General features: G+C 36.5%; 2 protein-coding genes across 5 annotated transcripts; both read right to left on the bottom strand.

Moving 5' to 3' along the window:
• Positions 1–195: 195 nt before the first annotated feature.
• Positions 196–6,349, bottom strand: LOC116213482 (phosphatidate phosphatase PAH2-like). Of its 4 annotated transcripts, none has more exons than XM_031548445.1 (12): positions 4,429–6,341; positions 3,547–4,249; positions 2,609–3,183; positions 2,451–2,527; positions 2,231–2,315; positions 1,921–2,007; positions 1,719–1,791; positions 1,561–1,604; positions 1,304–1,432; positions 1,128–1,226; positions 892–1,029; positions 196–350 (listed from the first exon to the last, which is right to left on the bottom strand). In XM_031548445.1, the coding sequence occupies exons 1-11, from the start codon at positions 5,662–5,664 to the stop codon at positions 973–975; spliced, it is 3,165 nt and encodes a 1,054-aa protein (XP_031404305.1). In that variant the 5' UTR covers positions 5,665–6,341; the 3' UTR covers positions 196–350; positions 892–972. The 4 variants fall into 4 exon arrangements, with proteins under 4 accessions (XP_031404305.1, XP_031404308.1, XP_031404304.1 ...); XM_031548448.1 differs by having other exon boundaries at positions 205–510; positions 3,547–4,213; positions 4,429–6,349; XM_031548444.1 differs by having other exon boundaries at positions 205–510.
• Positions 6,350–18,277: 11,928 nt separating this feature from the next.
• Positions 18,278–19,979, bottom strand: LOC116215415 (BRI1 kinase inhibitor 1). Its single transcript, XM_031551122.1, has one exon. It carries the CDS (start codon positions 19,620–19,622, stop codon positions 18,507–18,509), a length of 1,116 nt encoding a protein of 371 aa, XP_031406982.1. The 5' UTR covers positions 19,623–19,979; the 3' UTR covers positions 18,278–18,506.
• Positions 19,980–21,069: the final 1,090 nt, after the last annotated feature.

The following is a 21,069-nucleotide window of genomic DNA, read 5'->3' as shown; positions in this document are numbered from 1 at the left end:
TTCCCTTCCTGTTGATCCTTCCTTTATGCTTCAGGGAGGGAGATACGTATACATTGTTAAGTACCTCAAATTTATTTCCCGGAAAACACATGGTTTTACGGTGTTTTATACATCACCATCTTCTGTAACGTTATTTTATTTTATCAGATCAATTCTACAAGTAGAGAGAGCAGCATCCGAATTCGAGCACCGGGATCAGCTGTATCAATCAATACTGCCAATTCGGCTGTATATGTATGCATGTCCATTTGTATGTGCAATTTCAATAAACTCTTTACATGTTCATATGTTTCCTGGAAAACAGTCTCTGTTCCAGATCCTCAGGTGAATCTATGGTACAATTACGAAACCTGCAATGCGGAAAATCGACGCAACCACTTTACAAATTCTGCACAAAATAATACTACAGAAAGAAATCGTGTATCGGTGAGGGAGCTGATGCGACAAAACTGCAATTCAGTTCTCAGCTTCAGCTATGACCAGTGCAATCATCAGAGAGGACCGAGACGACTGACGAAAAAGGAGAAGAAATTGGACAATTTCAGAATTTGTGAATAAACAGTCAGGAACTCTTAGCAATCTCTTAACAGGAAATCCACTTTCGGAACCAGAACATTTCAATCAATCCTAATTCACCCGAAAAATGAGGATTTTTATCATGATTTTTGTTTCGTATTGGGAAATCTTTGCGGTTTATGTTTTTGCTTATCGTGGAAAGCATAGAAGACCAATGTGAACTGTTTTCACTGACAAAGAATATGTTTCGTCGATTCAAACATGAATACTATGATCAGAAACTAGATGGAAAACAGAAACATAGACAAAGCTAACATCGCTACAAGTCCAGCAAAATGAGGTGTTCCCAAAAGCTGAGATTGAATCAGAACTCACCACTAGAATATCTCGAATGGTGTGGCCAACCAAAGCAGTGTCTATATCACAAAACAGGATTTAGTTCCGCCTCCCGACTTTTCAAATATCGATATCAGGAGGAGGCAACTTCCAGTAATTCCACTGATTAAAGGCTTCCTATAACATCCAAGAAAACAATCAACTGCAAAATGAGTCCTTATTTTGGAGAAAAATATGGTTTATTTTCATTGAATCCGATTCAAACACAAACTGACCGGTTCAGATTTTGCAGTCGGGGGAAACATGCCATGGACCAGAGCATGAAGAGACGAGTAAGATTTTGTGTTTATGTGTTTGTTAACAACAACCTCACCCTGCAAATAAGAACTTCATCAGGAAAAGAGTCCTTAAACGTTACCTATTTTACTAAACTTCGGAGGACTCGACTTACCTTGGGATTGATGGTGAATATTTTCCCTTTCGGGATCCCTACTTTAAGGTAACTTATTTCATCCGTGTTCCTATTTCCAAAACCTGCGTAGAACGGGTTGTAATCGGGAGGAAACAACGCTTTGATTTCCTGAAAGTCAACAATAAAACGAGACCAGAGGCCGATAAATCAGTAAATAGGTAACTAAAACAAGACTAGCTATAAAAGGAAAGAAAAAGAAGAAACCCTGCAGTGTAAGGACAGTGAACTGAACTAACCTCTAAGCAGGCTATCTTGAATTCATGAGGAGCTCTTCTAATAACTGAGCAGGGGAAAAAAAAAAGAACGCGAGAACACCCAAGGTGAATAAAAAACTACATATTACATTGATGATATAAGGAAAATAGAATAATAACAGATATCAGCAAATCGGAACCTTCTCGATACAAAGAAGGGAAAAGCCCATCAGGAGATATGACAACAGGCCCATCTGGTAATCCTTTTCCATCCTGTAGATCCAAGATTTTGTATTTGTAATTAAGGAAGGTTTGGGAACTTAAACGGTATTTAAACAACTTTTCTAACAATTTTTTCAAATTCATATTCTGAACCAGTTAAGAAAGCCATGCCCATGTTACCTGTTTAAGATTGAACAGGAATCGTCTAGTATGATAAGCCTGTGAAATTGCACGGGCACTAAGAAAGAGCAGCTGATACCCATTTTCCTGAAATAATGAATATTTCAAGATCAGTATTTTGCTTCATCTTAGAATTCTGCCACTAAGATCTGACATATCTTACTGTCGATAAACCAAACACACATCTAGATGCCTCAGAAAAATAGTGAAGAGCAGAACAGAAACTGCTGGATTAAAGACGGATTCAATTCTCTACTTTATACAATAGATGTTAGATGTGATTCATTAAATTGAAAAAGATGCGACAAACCTTAATAGCAGAGAACAAATGTGCAACACCTGTTTGTGCCCAGTCCATCCCAACCAAGGGCATAAATTGACCTAACACGTCAGATCTGTAACAAAGGCGAAAAATTGGATCACATAAAATCAAAGGGAAACCCTTGCTGGGAAATAGAATGAGATGAAATCTATGGAAAGCAATTAATATTGGAAAAAGCACAATCAATTTATGACAAGGGATAACGCACTTGGTAATGGTCCCGTCTACATCTGAAATAATTATACGAGTGTTCCATTTCCACAGGTAAATTCGGGCATCAACCTGCTGGGTGAAACAAATTAACAATTTATGGCATATAAAGGACTTGTTTCCAAGAGTCAAAGAGATAGGAAACTAAGAACAGACCTGCTGATCCCCAAGCATTGCTGTGGAAAAGGTGAAGGTCACTGAGTTGCTCCCTTCCTTGAGATTCAGTGAAGCTAACTGCTCAGATGTTGGAGTTACCGACCTCACCATCTTCTTGACCGACTTCTGCTTCAGGACAACTTTATTGGAATTGTGGGAGATCTCTGGTGATCCTTCAGTTTCATCTGCAGAAGAGGTTCCGGTATCTTGCATGACCTTCCCCGAGTGAGATCTCTTGAAAGAGAAAGGCCAGAGTCTCCAGCTTCCATTCGATGGGCTCATTACCCTGGATGAATCCTCCTCGATCGCCCTCTCTTCTTTTTTCTCCACCACAATCAGGCCCTTTGGTTCTGTTACGAGTTTGCTCCCAAAAGAGACCATGCCCAGAAAAATGGGAGCAGCAGATTCCCAGGGGAAGTAGCGGCCCTGAATTCGTACCACAAGCCTATCATCCCCCATGACCACTGGGCATAGGGCGATGAACTTGTCCCTGTCGAGCTTTTTGGATTCAAATGCTTGTGCAGCGGCTTCAGCTCCCATTCCTTCATATAACATGTGTCTGCAGAGAGACACCTCTGCATAAAACACAACATATATGTGACTTCATTGAATTATCAACAGAAAAAAATCGGGATTTGTACACTCAACTAATTCTTCCTCCCACTTCTACATCTTCATAGAAGACCTGCTTACTTTTCAGTTTTCAGCTCTGTAAGCAATAAAATTGGTTGGTTCATGCAATTTTTGTGGTGAGTTTTGAATTTAAGAGACTATTTCTGTAACAAAAGCCATCCACAACCAATGGAATAGAAGAATAATATGTTCAATCGGGAAAAGAATAGGCTTAAGCACAACATATTACACGATACCAACAGAATATAAGGCAATTTTCTACTTTAAAAATAGTAAGAAGTTAGCTCAATCAAAAGTATCTGTACCTATTTCGGGACGGAGAGGAACATTTCCTGCCTCTTCCAATATCTGTTCATCCCCACTGCTGTTAAGTTGTTCCTCGTCCAACTGCTCTCCCGACTTCACTGGCGTCTCATCCTCTTTGCACGGAGACGATATGCTCAACATTGTAGAATCTGTGTCCAGTGATTGACTTAGAGGAACATGGATCAAGTAAGGATCAAGATTTTCAATTTGGGACCGGATAGCAGGCATCGACTCTGCAAACCGCCCAAATTTTTCATCATTATTGACAGCATCGCTAATTCTAGCAATATTAATGGGGGCCGATGCTGTCCTGTTGTTGGCATCATCAGAATTAGCAGGACTACTGTCTTGATCAAAATTCTCCGAACATAAATTCGCCTTTTCATCATTTACTCGATCCTGTGAATTTCCATCTATGCTAGTCTTCTTGCTGATTCTCAGATCATCAAGGTCAGTAAAATGGAACTGAACGTCCTCTGAACTCTCCGATGATGGAGAGCTTCCAGGCTTCGAGAAATCACCCTTGCAGAAAGAATTGTCCAGGTTACTGACAGATTCTAAGTCGAGCTGGATCTTGCCTCTGCTTCCATCTTCAGTGATCCAATCATCACGAGATTCATTAGGGTCGTCTTCTAATGAATCCAATAGAATCACTTCTTCAGACTCCTGGTAATTTGTAACCAACTCAATGACTGCAGGATCCTGATTATAAATCGATCATGTCACAGTTTCAACAGTATTAAAAACGATGCACGAAAGTGTTTAGCATCTTTTCATAAGATTTTATGGTCATTAGCAGATTATCTAGATTAATGCATCCTCAGTTGCAGATTTCACGGTAGGTTCTACAACACAAAACAACACTGTACAGGAGAATTTACCTTGGATACCACTTCACTTTGAGCTAACATTGTCTTGAGGCGAGCTTCCTCTGTATCTCCAGCATTGAGGTACGCTGTTTCACGATACTCCTCTGTTGATCCACAGAAAACTGAATGCAAGCTTTCTGATGATTTACAGAAACTGACTGATTGCTTCCTTTCTGTTCGACTCTCCTTAGAAGTTTCACATTCACACAATTGGGTCCTTTCCTGAACACCCACTTCATCAAATTCCTCGTTAATAGCTGCTGTGATCTCATCAACAACATTAAAAATCTTTTCATTAACATCCCCGCCCAGAGTACCTAACCTATACTCGTCATAATACGTAACTGTCTCAGATGTTAACTCACTCTTCTCTTTGATTTCAAGTACTCCCTCTTGAGTATTCAAGCAAGACATCTCAATCACAGCATCTTCAAGAGGCGACTCCACATCTTTCTGGGATTGAGACTCAATTCCCTCACCCATCTTCCCACTGCAAGAGACATCCCCTGAATCTCTTCCCGTGCTCTCATCATTAACACGAAATTCCTCATCAACCTTTGCATCGGGAACATCACCGGTTGAGAATCGGGAAGTGCTTTCCTTTCTATACTTCTTAGTGGTGAGGCCCGTGGACCACTTCACCTCCAAGAGGTCAGCAGCAATCTCCGCCCGCTCCAGCGAGTCCACCCTCCCCATGGCAGGACCCAAACCTCCCTCTCCTGCCCGAAAGCTCTCTTCCTTTATCGACCTACGCCCGAAAACAAACCCGAAGATCCTCGCCCTCCTCGAATTGGTCCGAGCCACGATCTTCCCTCCGCCCAAATCCACCTGCCCCGAGACCCTAGCATCCGAATTGAAACTCTTGGACTTCACTGGCCTCCGACTCTTCTCTGCAGAACGGGATTGCCCGTCAGGCGACTCATCGCCCGAGGACGAAGGGTATGAGTTCGACTCCCCATCTTCTCCTCCTCCTTCAACTTCCTTGAGAAAGTAAGCCTCACCTTTGTGGTCCAAGTACATGTGGAAACCAGCATCGACTCCATTAACGCTTATCCTAACTACCTTCTCCCTCGTCTTCAGCACCCCCTGGAACTTCCCGAACCGGACATACCACGGCGACGATCTGAAGCTCCCGTCGGGCTGCTCCACGACGATGATGTCCACAGCTCCGCCGAAGGGGTGGAACGGGCCGGACACTGTATACACCCCTCTAGAGATGTAACTCCCGAGCCGCCCCACAGCATACATCGTGCCCAACAATACCCCAAATCCCAAGCGTCCCCGGAGCAATTCAGATCAACAGCCAACGACCCATTTGATCAAAACTGAAACTTGGCAGCACTTACAAGAGACGAAGACATTTCTTAACATATCGGCCAAGTCAAAACAAGCAATCGGGGACAACAGAGGAGTGATCGACGAGAAAAAGACACGGGCCCAGCTCAAGAAAAGGGGAGCTGGAGCTCTCCTCCAATGGCCGCAGACAGCTTAATAGAAACGAACCGCCAAGAAAGTATGAAATCGTACAGAATATTCTTTATATATTATTCGAATCCGCCATCATGGAAACCTGATCGTAACAGACACCTCACATAGCTCAATTCTTTATTCGAGAGTCTGAGCCATTATTGCATCAAGAAATGGGGCTCGGTGACGACAAATTGGGGCCAATCATGGGGGGTTTGAGGTTGCAACCGACCAGACCTGGAAACACAACAACAAGCCAAGTTGCGCTCTGGAAAGGAGAAGAAGAGACGCGGACAAGCAAACGACACCACATACGGTGTCGTCGCAACGCGATCTTTTCCCAAGAGAGGGAGTAGAAGAAGTTTGAGTGGAATTTTGGTCAGTTCTTGGAAATGTCGGAACAGACGGCTTAGAGAACAAGAGAGTAGAAGAGAGATCGGTTGGTTCATGCACCCGGTGCATGTGGAGCCACCGTTCAGGTCTTACGTGGCCTCACGTGCACCCGGCTCATTGAGTGGCTCCCGTTTCAGCGGCATGCTGCGGATCGATGGATTGTCCAGCCTTCCAAGTTTAGGCCACTCGGGGAGTCGGGTTAGGTAGGAAATATAGGACGGTTTTGATGACGTGGGGCCCACCGTCATTCTTCTTCTTCTTCTTTTTTTTTTTTTTTTATAAATCGAGGTGTATGGACTCCGTCGCACTAGTCCCCGGAAACCCACAGCGACGCCTGAGTCAGGTAAACATCCCATAAATGGGAGGACTGCTAGTCTCAAGGACAATCGCAACGGGAATGGAGTGAATACTGAAATTCCTCTTTATCACTAATCCAATCCGTTGAAGTTGATTAATGTTGTTAATTGATTTTTGCCGACTGATTAGCATTGGTGAATGGAACGTACATATGCTTCGTGAAGAGCTCATAAGATCACGGATTTAAATCTCCTGCAAGGTGTATCCTTTGGGGGACAACCCACATGTGTGCAACTCATGAATGTATCTCGGGGGGTACGATAGAAATCCGTGCTCCAGTTCATATGACAGTTAAAACGATGAAGTATATCTACACGAACCGGTGAACTGGAGACTTTTATTACCGTTGTCGACTGTTCGTCCTAATAAGAATGATCTTGCTGCTCCGCGATGATAATTAAGATAATACTTTGTTATTAAAAAATATAGTATATTTGACAATGAATAATTACGATAGTTGTTTATTTGTTTTTGACAATTATCTTATACTATTATATTTACTGAAAATTTTCATTTTGTAACCGTCACGATTCTAATATTAAATTTTTTTCGATTATAATGATAATTCAGGATTCGTTTGTTTTCCAAATCGTAATCTTACTCAACTCAAGTCAATTTTATTTTTTCATCAATTCGACAACACAATCATTAATTTTTTTATCATTTTCTCTAATTTAATAATAAATTCTCTCACATACTTTTTTTAACTATTTTTATAATCAATTTTTTAACATAAATTGCTCATCTACCTTTGCATCTATATACATATTTATTTTTTAATAATAAATTTCACATATATATATACACAAATATATATTCTCACACATCAATATAACACTTGCAATCACTGCACAAAATTAAATTTAGAAAATTATATTTGATCTTATTTTAGGATCGTAGTAATTAGATTGCTTTTTTAAATATCATATTTTCTTAATTTTCTCTTACCGTTTAACTTAATAAATAGCTAACTCGACTTATCATAATTTATAAGTCGTTCTATATACAATTAGTATCTTTTGCTCCAATGAGTTATGCGTCATGCCGTCACACAAAGCATTCCATATTTTCTCCCTCATGCACTAGATGAAAAATTACAGTTTATTGCCTAAATGAAATATCCTAAGAACCTTGTTAATTTTGAATATTAAGTAAATTTGCATAATAGACTTGAATAAGTTACGAGGGACATAATGAATATTTATCAAGACACAATGCCAAAACCATGTATAAGTGTAATTAATTAAACCATTCTTCTTCTTCTTTTTCAATTTGATCTCTCTATATCTAAAATAAAGTGCTTTTTTTTCCATCATGCAGGTAAGGGCTGGTTTAGATATCTCAGCACTGGGTTATATGAGTCATTCCATTCTTTTTTTTCCATTAATTAAATCAAATAGTTTAAAGTCTAAAGTAAAACCTTTCTAAACCACGTCTCCTTCTTTAATTTCAGGGAACTGAAATTTTTCGAAAGTCTCACAATGCATCTCAAGGAGGACGTTATCTCGCACCCGGATGAAATTGTCTCAATTTTTTGATAAACTAATTAATATACGTTAGACATAATGAGAATTGAGAGTGTATAAATAACGATATGAAGTTTTTTGGGGGTTTCTATCGTACCGTTTAGCAGTAATCCTGCTCGGCAAATCCGATGGTAGGGGTCTCAATTAAGGTACCGCATCACGGCGGTAGGTAGAATTTTTCATGTGAGAACATGTTTCTCATCATCTCTTTGGCAGAATTTCTGTTTATTGTCTCTTATGAATAATCAATCAGAAGAACGCCTAATCCAATTCAAAATATTTTAGTGATTATTATCACGTCAACGATCGGCGTTAGTCCATCTGGGAGGAGCCGGAGACCAACTTCTGTCGGGTCAAATTTACAAATTATATTACAGAGGGCAAGAGGAGAAGGGAGACAGACGGATCATGATATTCCTCTATGTCAAATGTTTGTCTATTCAAAATAAATATAAAAATAAATCATTGTTTTTCTTTGTCATGTAATTTCCGGAATTTTATTCCCCTGTAAAACCATAATGTTGCACATTTAAAATTTTTTTCGCTCAGTTTGGGGACAATTTAATAATAAATTTATTATTCACTTTAATAAATTTTATTTTGTATCTTCTTCGTCAATTTAATAATAAATTTTATCGACAACTTTTGTTTTTATCTCGTGAAATTAAATAAAAATATAATCTTACTCCGTTAGCAAGTGCGCTATTCATATCTAATATTCCATAATATCGTAAAATAGATCCATTTATAGTGTCACCACAATGAACATGTAAATAATCAAGTGATGCGTTGGTATAGATAACTGGCCCCGTTTGGATTTAAAGAAATTTGATTTTAACTTTAACTTTAACTTTAACTCAACACACCACATAACAAAAATACACGTTTTCCAAGTGAAATTTATAATCACATCTCATTTGTCCTTTTCCATAATCAAAATCAAAATCAAAATAACTTTAACTCTAAATCCAAACTGCCCCTGATAGTCTGTCTTACCAACCAGTGCGAAAACCTTCAAGCCAACTGATGGTTTGGTGGTTGACGGCATAGTTGCGATCGAAATATTAGGGGAAAAAACTAATTTCTTTTCTGAATAGAAATTCAACTACAGGTTCTTAAAAAAAATAACAACAATAATAAAGAAGTAGCAGATAAACTATTACTTATCCCCCCCCCCAAAAAAAAAAAAAGCTGCTTTATCTGAAAGCATTTTCCTTGACCTAATGTTTTCTTGGATATTTTGAATAGTATTCCCATGCGTTCGGAAATATTCCGACGTATTTAGCCCTTTCGTTCAGCTGTGAATTAATATTTTTGACATGTCATCCCTTTTTTTCCCCTCTATGCTGATTGATGCATTACGCACTGATATAACTGTGGCGGATTATGCAAAAAAGGGTCAAAACTCTAATCCGGCGCATGCTTAAAGTTTGAAGATTGATCATTAATTTTACATGAAAGGCGGAAAATCCCGATACAAAAACTAACCTTACTTTGAAGATTTTATTAATGTTACAAAATCAAGACACCATCTTATGTAATCAATACAATTTGCAATTTATTTATTAAGACGTTTATTATATCAACTAGTGTTTTACCCGTGCATTGCATGAGGTTTGACATAAGTTGTTTTTTATGATAGAAAATTTGAAAATCAACATATATAAAAATACGATTAATTTTGATAAAAAAAGACATAATAAAAGCTATATATTCTACCAAATAGATATTACAAACATTATAAATTGTGAGCGGGAGTCGATGAAGAGAAAATCATATTGATAAGCAAATATTTACTCTGCTATAATAAAAATACGTGTAAGAATTACAATAAGAGATAATAATTATGTAGAGTATACATTTGTATATATATACGAAGAGTAGTAGATATCGTGTAAGAATTAGGGTGTCAGAAAAACTATATTGAATTGAAAAATAATGCTTAAAATGAATTTATAAATCTTCTATTTATAAAACATTGAATTTGAAAAAAAAAATACACATCTCGAGGGGTTCTATTAAGTAATCGGAAAAACTTTTTAATATGTTGCATATCTTGTATGAAAAAAATATCTTCTCGATATTTTATGTACACAGATTAGAGACAGTGTACTTTTAGTATAAAAATGAACAAGTACACGAATCTCTTATTTAAAATTAAATTCTTCAAATAGATAAAAAGGCGATTAATCAGGACTTAAAGGTTAACTAATGAATCTCTTACAACATTATTGTTCAACTTTTATATATTATAATAATTGTTTGATGGATTGATTGATTGACTGATTGATTGGGTCAAAGACCCATGAAATTGGACTATCAAGATGATCTAATAAAACAACAAGTCGGGCAAGATAATGGGCCCAACGGATGTTGGGCTAAGCCGAAGCCTACTTAAACCTAAGAGAATGGTCCAATTCATCTTCCTTACTTGATTGAAGTTCAAATCTCTATACATGCAGATAGCTAATAAGACTGAATTAGCTAGCGTTAAGAGCTTCACAAGTTGAGCATAACCCACGTGCGCTGAAGGTGTCCGACCGTACCATGAGATTCGAGAACAATGGAAAGGGTAGCAAAAAGTTCGATTGCTCTCATGGAATGCCTAATGCTTGATATGATATAGTACGATACAATGCATATAGATTTGATGCGGTCTTTTGCCATAATTTTCTACAAAGATCGTACGAAACAAACATGTATGCTTAAGCTAATTAATTAAGGTGCTAAACTAACCGAGGAAACCTATCAAAACAGTAAATCGAAATAACATATACTACCTAGATTTACAAGAGTACTCTAGAATAGTCTAGAAGATTGACATCTAAAATAATCGATGGAAGGTAAATCGGTGCATGACTTGTCTATGTTTTTTCTTTTTGTGTGAATGACTCGCCTATAATTTTGGCAGACTCGTTATTTTACCAAAGCCCATTAGCGGACGGTCGATTCAGCGGATCCACGCATTATTCAATTGTTTTCTTAATCATTTTACCGATTAGCCAGTTAAGTTTGGAGTTTGGAAACGGAATCGAGATCAGAATGGGAAACGGAATGATTAATTTTTTGTTTTGTTTGGTTCAATAAGGAATCGAAATTCAAATCCATATTTTATGTTTGGTTCATTCATTACCAACAGAATCGGAATCAAATTTTAAAACTTGATTATTATGTTTTTTTTATATATTTTTCATTTTCTGGGTTACAGGAAATGAATGATGTTCTTCAATATAGGGGAATCAATTTCCCTTTCCCCTGTAAAGAGGAATCAGAAACTAATTCACGAGGACCAAACAAATACAGTCAGAATGGAGCATTCCAATTCCGATTCCAAAGTTTTTTTTTTTTTTGTCAGGTGAACCAAACCGGCCAATCAGCTTTTTTATTTTATTTCATTTCTTCATCATATTGGAATTCATAGTGCTTAGTATCCTTCTTGAGCCCAGCAGCTCCTTTTACTTTAATGGGGTTCCCTTCCCTAGTTAGTAGGAAAAATGAAGAGAGAAATGGAAATTTAAATTTTAGCACATGCAGTAAATGGTGAATGCTAATCTCTACGATTCATATTCCTTTTATTATGTGCGCTACTTTTTTATACTCTCAAGCTTCTTCTTTTTTTAGTTTTTACTTACAAGTACAATATTATTTATTTATTTAAATTTCCTAATTTTTTTCCGGATCTCTACCCTAATATTTGAAAATTTAATCATTCTCGACTAATTCAATTTGAGTCATGTTGGTGCACTAAGAGGTAAAACTCGCCTAATTATGAATTTTCTCAATCCACGATACTCAAATTTATTCCCTTACAATTTTGAGTCCTTGCAAGAAAAAATTCGTGAAATGACCTTAAAATTATATATATATACACATATTAAATTGGTCCCCACTCCTTATTTTAAAGCTTAATATTAGAGGAGTGGAATTGCATATTTCATATCAGAGTGTACATAAAAAAAAGAATCTGCATCTTTTATATTCAAGAGTTTTTTTGTCTTTTATATTAATATAATCTATTTATTTATTTATTTCTCTAATTTTTTTTGTCTCCATATGATATTTGGAAATTTAACGGATCTCAACTAATCCAGTTCAAGTCGGGTCGGCCAACTAAGGGATAAACCTCTCCCAATAGTGAATTTTCTTTATTCATCATACTTGAATTTGAACCCTTACTTAAGAGGAATAACGTTGAATCACCTAAATCAACCCTCATTTGTTACACATTTCTAATTTTGTTCCCTTACAATTTTGAATTCTTCCCAAAAAAAATACGTGAAAGGATCTTAAAATAACATTTTTTTAAATTGGCCCCCGATCTTTATTTTGTCAAATTAACAAAATTTTTGCCTTTTCCTATTAATATATTATTTATTTACTTATTGCATTGTTCTTTCTATTATTTTAAAAAAATTAAAGGCTTTCAAGAAAAAATTCTATAATATTTTTTAAAATTGGTTCATAATTTTATATTGCCAAATTGTAATATTAGAGAAGTGAGAAAGTGTATCTTTTATAACAAAAATTAATTAAATGAATTAATAATGTGTACTTTTACATGATTTTCGATAGTCGATATGATTTTCTAAAAAATTAGATAAAGTTTCAACAGACAAGTCAAAATATAAAAATTATAAAAATATAGTGAATTATGATATGATTGTCAAAAATTTTATTTAGCAGTATTGCGCGGGTCCATATAGCTAGTATATGTAGATTATGCGAATGTGTATTTTTGTGTGTATTTTTTTTATTACAAAAAACGCCCATGAATATAATACAATGAGATACAAATTTTAATTAGTTAATAAAGAAGAACGAATAGTCTCACTATCAGTATCAAATTTGAAATCTCTTGATTACCAGACGGGAGCATACACTATTGCTATAAACTTTCTTTCATTGTGTGTATTTTATTAATTGTGCTTTTTATGCATGTGTATATATATACACACACATATATATATATATGCAAGAATTCTGCAACCAAGGGAGCCAAGGAGTCGATCAACAAAAAGGTGCAAGCCCACGCGTGCACAGTTCAATCTTTGGGTTCCTCCATAGGACATATTCACTACAGTGCCTCTCTTCAACCGTGATTCTGAGGGCCGGTTTGGATTGCAAGTTAAAATTTTTTAATTTTAATTTTAACTTTAACTTAACACATTACACAACAAAAACACACATTTTCCAAGTCAAAAATTTTAACTTTAACTTTAACTCAACACACTACACAACAAAAATACACATTTTCCAAATCAAATTTATAATCTCATCTCATTTGTCATTTTCCATAATCAAAATCAAAATTAAAGTTTTGTAACTTTAACCCTGAATCCAAATGGCCCATTAATTGCTTCATTACACAATGCCAAGAGAGAAATGAGATTTAATACAGTGATGATCACTCTCAATTTGAAATTAAGAAAAATTGGATTATTCAATTCTCTATCGATGATATTGCTTCATCTATATATTTCACATTTTCTTATTCCCTATTAGACATGAATTTCTTTTATAATTGAAAAAAAAAATCAGTGTGGGCGCATAATTGGAAAAAATTTGACTGCACTTTCATGTGGGGCTCCAATCTCATCGGTGTGACTAGATGCTGTTAATCATGAGGATCGTTAAATTGACAGGGACATTCCAAAATATGTTTACATACATATACATATATTGTGTCTTTGAAAAAAAAAGTGACCACTATTTTGCGAGTTATTAAATTGACAATTTAAAATATATTTCCCCGATGTTTATGCGGCTTCACCGAGGAAAAATAAAATACGGCAAGGCGCAGTGAACCTACCCGAAGGAAAACCACGTCGGCACTTCTGGCTTGTTTTAATTACTAAGCAAGTCAAGAGTAGACTCTTCACGCTTTGCAAAGGGAAATTCATATGAATAATAACTACCAGGTGAAGATTTGAGTTTGAGTTTGTCTTGTTAACAACTAAATCAAATTCCGAAATTATCCTTCTTCTTAAATTATTACATGTACTTATTTTCTCAATCTATACGTTGAGGGTGATCAGATTAATCTTTCTCCACTTAATTAGACTTATAGCATGCGCCGTATAACACAAGCTAGTATTACCGATGCCTAAAACCAGCGTTCCCGGGAGCCCTCCTTGTAATTGGAATGTCGAAAACTAATAAGCCACAACTTCCCATCTATCATTATTGGTGCGCCTTTTCTCAACAATAATACTCATTCATTATATGATCATTTTTGCACAAAAAAAAACCCAAAAATATTTTAAAAAAAATTAAAGAAATTGTATTCATCGTTGTACTTAGCATCTTTTCTCCTCAATCATGAAGTCACAAGAGAGACCCACAGCTCCCCCAAATATACATTTGTGCTTTTCTCTTCTTTTGCATATCTCGTCATTCTCTTTCGATCAGCCGGAAATGGCTTTGCTTCCTTCTTTTCTTTATTTCACTTTTTCGATGACATGCATGATTTTTTTGCCTGTAAATTTTTAGGTCTCGAGATTCATCTTTTGAGGACACACCAAAGGATATATAAATATAGAAGAAAAGAGCACTAGGATCTTCTTCCGTTAAAAACACATTATCTTTTCTTTCGGTGAATAGCCGGGCTAATGCCCGGAAACACATTAATTAGATCAATTAAGAAATATAGTTAAATCATTGTGTTCTTGCTGTGTAGATTGTTGAACGGTTCGACTGAGAGATAAGAACAAGATAATTACTTGCACATTTGCAAGTCAATTTAGACTTACTGAGATAGAGTGATGATTTTATTTCGTATTTCATTTGTTGGATCTTGACATGTTTTGATTTGATAGTTGTTGTACATATTTTTCGTTTAAATGTCATTATTTCTTATTTATTAAAAAAAAATAGTCTTCTCATTTTGGAGTGAGGGGGACAGATCTTATCTATCCCGTGATTCCTTTCGACGAGCATCAAAATTAACATTTCTATTCTCATCTGATGCTAAGAATATTGGATAAACTTTCGTATATTTTGTCTAACTTATGTCGGGAAATCCTAAGCAAGAAGTCTTCCTTATGATAAAACTCCGAAGAGAGTTCGCCAGATCATAGAAATGCACGACAAAAGTAGCTAGCAATAATCCCATGTTCGAGTTTCGCCCACGATCATAAAAATCAAGTCCTGTATATAGAAGTTCTGTTCTCCCATTGTTCTTCCTTTCAAATGTAATGCTACCATTAATGGGGAAATCTTGCTCGTATAGAACAGAAGATATTACTTTGTCTGTCGGATTTTAAAGGGAAAGGATCCAGAAAACCAAATCCATTCTTCTATTTGATTCCTGCCTATAATCGTGTCTTTCCGATGCTACGTACGAAACTACCGAGCAATCACAGGACAGAATATTCTATTTCTAGGTCGCCTTAGAAAAATAAATAATATTATACGTGATTTTATATATTATGTCATCATTGCATTTGAGGGGCAAAACGTATATGTATATATGTATTCTGACAAGATTATTTTCAGAAACTGCAACGAACCTTTTGTCCTGCCATGCATAATTATTTATGATCCATATAGCACGACAATATATTTTATTATGCTCCATACAACGCATTCGACATAAAATTTGGTTTAAATATATGTTAGTTTCGCATGTGTTGTGCTTTAATGGAGTTATAATTTCAAATATATTGATTTTTCCCACTTGAAGCTTCTAAGGAAGACGCGTTTGTATATCGTGAGACGATCCTTGTGGGGGCATGCTATATAACTTCACATGATTATGTATGTGTTATGATTATTAATAATGACATAAATAAAAAATTGATATTTTCATTTTTTGTGAATGAAATTGAAGGAAAACTGAGAGTTGCATATACAACTGACTAAAACATTATATATAGGTCAAATCACGTTAACAAATCTTCCACTGGTAAAATGCACCAAGGAGTTGTAAATAATTCAAGTTTTGTAAAGCTTAAGGTACGAAGATGTCCTATTTTGTTTTGTATCCGCAAGCGATATATTGATTTATGCCAAAAGACAGTGAATATACTAAGATTATATCCATAATCTCTCAATTGACTCTCTAAACTGGACCTCACACTACTATATAAATATTATGTCAAATAAAAACAAATTCATCAAAAAGAGAAACTCACTACTCCAATTACCATCTTTGATTTCAAATCTCTTAATGGGATATACCCTTATTTATATACATATAGTGAATATAATTGAAAATTTAATTTAATTAATTTAAAAGTTGTAATTAATTATTAAAATTAATAATCTAGCCCAACGGTCAGATTTTTAAAAATAAAAAATAAAAAAGGGAAGAGAAGTTGCCGCGTGGGACTAACTGTCGCCACGCGGCAGCTTCTCATGCATCTCTCGTCAAAGATGTCAATATTTTATATATTTTATGAGAAAATTTGTTTATGAACTTATCTCGTCGTATGCAGTAAGAAAGTACTACTAGAATTATCATAATGACGAAAGAAAATTTCACAAATTTAAAATCTAAAGTTGCACACATCATGCAAGTAAATGTAAATTTTGCAACACTAAGAAAAAAGTTGATTCTTTTGATCCTGGTAAACTTAGTTTCGTCTGGCATTTATCTGAAATAATGAAACAGTATATGCTCTTAGGATTTCAACCATATTTCACCCCCCAAAAAGAAAATGTATATGCTCGGAGATTTAGTTATCATAAAAATAGAGAATTGAAAATGCTAGAGAAAAGATGAGGAAGAGTATTATCGAGAAAATAATAAGGAACCCCTAGGCGTACGTACGTATCACCGGAAAATAAAAAAATGGAAATTGTCTTCATAATGCTTAGTTGAGATTAAGAAAAAACCCTTCTTGAAAAATGATTAAGATGAGAGGATGTGTATGCACTAGAGATTGGTCCCAGTGGGCTCTATAATTATTGGAGCTCCAACTTACTTATCCCTCCAAAAAAAAAAAAGCCTGATCTTATGTGTACATAAAAAAGTACGTGTGAAGTTATACATGAAATAAAATTCCAAGTTGGGTAAAAGTGATAATGAATAGAGAATAGATTAATTCGTTTGTTGGAAGAACACAGCCTTTGGTCAAAAACAAAAGAAGTTAAAAATAAAAACAATAAAGAAAGAAGACAGCCTCGATCCTTTGTCAAGTGGAGACAACAGACAAATATTAATTTGTCACGCAAAGACTCGTGTCGAAAACTTTGTGCTTGAGAACATAAAACCTATGCCATATTAAAATTATTATATTTAGCAATTTTTTTTTCTTTTTGTCAAATTACTAGTGTATCTTCTACTTAGGGATATTGTGGCTGAAATTAATTCCGTCCTGGAGTCGACGTGACTCTGCCTACAAACTATTTCTAGATTATCAGCAATTATTAAATGATTATCAACATCATGTAACAAAATATATCGGCTTGTTTTGAGAATCGTGCTGATAGTTCGTCTCAAACTATTGCCTCCACAGTTTGAGTTATTAGAAACAATTATTTGTCTCGGTTATGCAACCAAATATATACCTACCAAAATTACTGTATATCACATTATAGAGTTGTGCAGTTTTGGGGATTCCATAGCAAATTGTACGGTATGCAGTTTCGGCCTCCTAGTCCTGCACCGAAAATAATTAGCGTAAATAATCTTTCCTTCTCTGTGGACCATAATTTTATTTACATATCAATGGTTTCATCTATTTTGTACTACATTCAAATTTGTTTTTGACAGATACCTCCCCTGGCCTGGTAAGGATTCTAGGCTCGATTTTTTAGTAAAACTATTCATGCCCTTCTACTAATATCTAATTTTCTTGTGCTAAATAAATGGACCTCTCAGGATCAAAAAAAAAATTGTTTATTTATTTTTAGTTACATAGAGATATCAGATATATAGAGGATAGGTGGAGACGAAAGTAATGAGGTACTGAGGTAACCTACTAAGGAAAATCGATTCTAAGGTGAGCACGGTGTCAATGTGCTAAATCATCTTTCTTTATCCAAATTTATAAGGTAAACTATTGAGTTCTCCATCAATGTTCAGAACCAGAAGATTGTTTTCACTACTGAGACAGTTCGGGAATGCCCCGAGCACCTGATCGAACCGAAAAAGAAGAAGAAGGGAAGGAACGATAAATCCTATAAACCCGATGGAAATATCATAATCAATTAGGATATACAACCTTTCTTGAGATATACATGGTATACACAGATAAACAAATAATAATAATAATGCCAGCGAACATATCTGTTCTGTTAAAAAACTGAACCCATCCAAAGGTAACAAATTTTTTCTCGATGTATGCGTAATATATAACCTGCAAACCCGGAAAATGAAATCAACGAGTTCGACAAGTCGATTGGTCAAGCTTTGACTGCTTTCCCTTCTGCTGCAGCAATGGAGTTCTTGCAGTGGGCGATTGCTGCCTGAATCGCAGCCTGCAATTCCTCCATCGTGCTGCTGTCGTTGGACCGAATGCTGGCTGTCGGAGACGGGACCAGCAGCCCGCTGTTCGTCGGAGAAGTCCTCATCGAGGCAGGTGCGGAGGAGAAGAGCTCCGAGGTCCCTCTGCCGCCGGTCCTGACGTGGAACTCGTTCTTGTTCGTCCTCCTCGCGCTTAGGTTCCCCGAGAAGGAACTATGTTGTTGCTGGTTGAACTCGAGCTCGAGGTCGATGTCGTCGTCCCTATCGACGTCTCGGTTTTTCCTCTTGAGGAACAGCAGCGGCCTGACCATTCTGATGTACCGCTTCAGCAGCTGACTCGCATCATCGAGAAGCAAGTTCTTCTTGCTCTTTTTCTTCCTAGTCTTGCCATTGTTCGTGTTCGGGTTCGGGTTCGTGCTCGCGTCGTTCCGTGCTTGGACCTCGGTCACAACTTTCCTCCACCTAGGCATCCCGAAGAGGGAGAAAGACTTGGACTTGTGAGCAATCTTCGAGTCGCTCTTCGAGCAGGTGGTCGGTCTCGGCCTCGGTCTTGGGCGGTTTAAATCTTGTTCGGGGACGTTCGGATTATTGTTCTTCTGGTCGTCGAGGATCAGGTCCTTGATGGGGAGGGTGAAGCTGTCGAGCGAATTGGTGGAGGACCGAGGGGAGGCGGCAGAGGGCGGGAGGTGGGAGAGGAGATGGAGGGGGAGGAGGTGGCCGTGGAAGAAGATGTCGTCCGCGGGGGACAGGTCGATGGCGAAGGAGTTGTTCGGGGTCTTCGTGGTAGTGCTCCGGTCGGGAACATCGGCCGGGCCGGGCAGGAAGCCGTTGTTCGGGTTGGAGGAGTGGAGCGAGATTGTGAAGGAGAACTCATGGGAAGGAGAGGAGGAAGCTGAAGGGGGAGAGGCTGCTGCTGCTGCTGCTGCTGATGCTGGTGAGGATTCAATATTGTTGTTGTTGTTGAGCTTCTTCTTCTTGTTGTTGTTGTTGTTCTTCCCATGGTGCTCTGCTCTTGGCTGCTGTGCTTCTGCTCTGTTATGGACAGAGTTGTCCATGAAACTGTGGTTCTGTCTTGGGAGGTTTAATGACGATGATGGAGGTGTGATTGCTCTTCTGCTGGGAAGAGGAAGACAAGTTCAGGAGCTGTTCCTTGCCCTGCCATTGATGCAGCTTCTGGTCTGTGAGGTGTTGCAGAGAAGACACCCCTTCTTGGGGGTGGAGATAAGGAGTTTGAGACAGACAGGAGCTTAGAGAGGGAGGGGGAGACAGACACGGAGAGAGAGAGAGAGAGAGAGAGAGAGAGAGAGGGAGGGAGGAAGTGGGGGGAGGATGTGTGTTTTCTGGAATTTGGATCTGAAGGTTGGGGTGCGGAATTTCTTGGACAAAAAATGCAATATGACCCATCAATCCTTTGGTATTATAGAGGCAAATATATATATGTATATATATTTCCATGCAAAAATATATTGTTGATGAATCCCTCTTAATGTTGGAGAAAGGTGGAAAGATTCCTTTTTATATTATTGATTTTTTTCATTAAAAGAGAAATTTATGATTCGAAGCATTTTTCTAATTTTAAATAAGATTTCGGATTCAAACTTTACGAGTGGAGAATACTCACGATTAGGAGAGCACTTCATGATGGTGCATTGGTCACGCATAGGTTTTTGTAGACATAGTATATATGTTGACTCAAAAAATAAATTAAGCATCTTTTACGTATTTTTTTGAATATAATGAATTTCTCAATATACATATGTGAAATGAACGAGTGCAATAAAATAAATTTATGTTACCATATATGTGTTATTTTAGTATAAAAAATCAGGTTCAATGAATTAGGTTTAAGGAATAATGTAAGAAAGATTTTTATACCGTCCATCGTCGGTGTAAACCAACTCTCCACTGTCGACTTTCAAAATTGCGCCACATGTCCCATTAACTCCTAAAACTTTCAGTGTTAGTCTTTTAATTTGTTTCATTTTTCAATTATAATTGTATAACAATATTGCCTTATTTACAAACACTTACTTTCTAATTCAACCACAATTCTCTAAGGCAATATTGTTATATAATATTCTAAAGTATATAAAATATTCTAATGGCCTCTCTCGTGATAGGAAAAAAATATACAAAAGTCCTTATATATTTTCTTCTCTTACAACGTTCGTCTTCTTTTTTTTTTTCCTCCATGGATTTTATGTTCATAAAAAAAGATTTAAAGGATCATGCATTTGAACGTCAAGCGGTGTCCATTCTTTATTTCAATTCAACTTTTTTATTTATTGAATCTATAGCCTTACAATACATAAGAAAATATATCGGGTCACATCGTGCCTTTGATTAATATTGTTAATCTATATGATTATAATTTCAAGGATTGTATCCCAGACAATATTCTAAAATTTATAAAAGTCATTGTATATCTTATTCTCTTACAGCATTCATCTTTTTTTCATAGATTTCATGTTCATAAAACAAATATACAAATTTGAAGGATTG

Source organism: Punica granatum, chromosome 7, assembly GCF_007655135.1.
Source record: "Punica granatum isolate Tunisia-2019 chromosome 7, ASM765513v2, whole genome shotgun sequence".
NCBI classification, from domain to species: domain Eukaryota; kingdom Viridiplantae; phylum Streptophyta; class Magnoliopsida; order Myrtales; family Lythraceae; genus Punica; species Punica granatum.
This window is presented reverse-complemented; position numbering and strand designations above follow the sequence as displayed.

Bases quoted from the DNA above. Each gene is read 5' to 3' on its own strand.
- LOC116213482 (XM_031548445.1), bottom strand. From the start codon at position 5,664: ATGTATGCTGTGGGGCGGCTCGGGAGTTACATCTCTAGAGGGGTGTAT. The intron at 4,250-4,428 runs GTAAATTCTCCT...ATTTATAATCAG, and splicing joins AAAGTGAAGTGGTATCCAAG to GATCCTGCAGTCATTGAGTT. The intron at 1,605-1,718 runs GTTCCGATTTGC...TCCCCTGCTCAG, and splicing joins CCCTTCTTTGTATCGAGAAG to TTATTAGAAGAGCTCCTCAT.
- LOC116215415 (XM_031551122.1), bottom strand. From the start codon at position 19,622: ATGGACAACTCTGTCCATAACAGAGCAGAAGCACAGCAGCCAAGAGCA.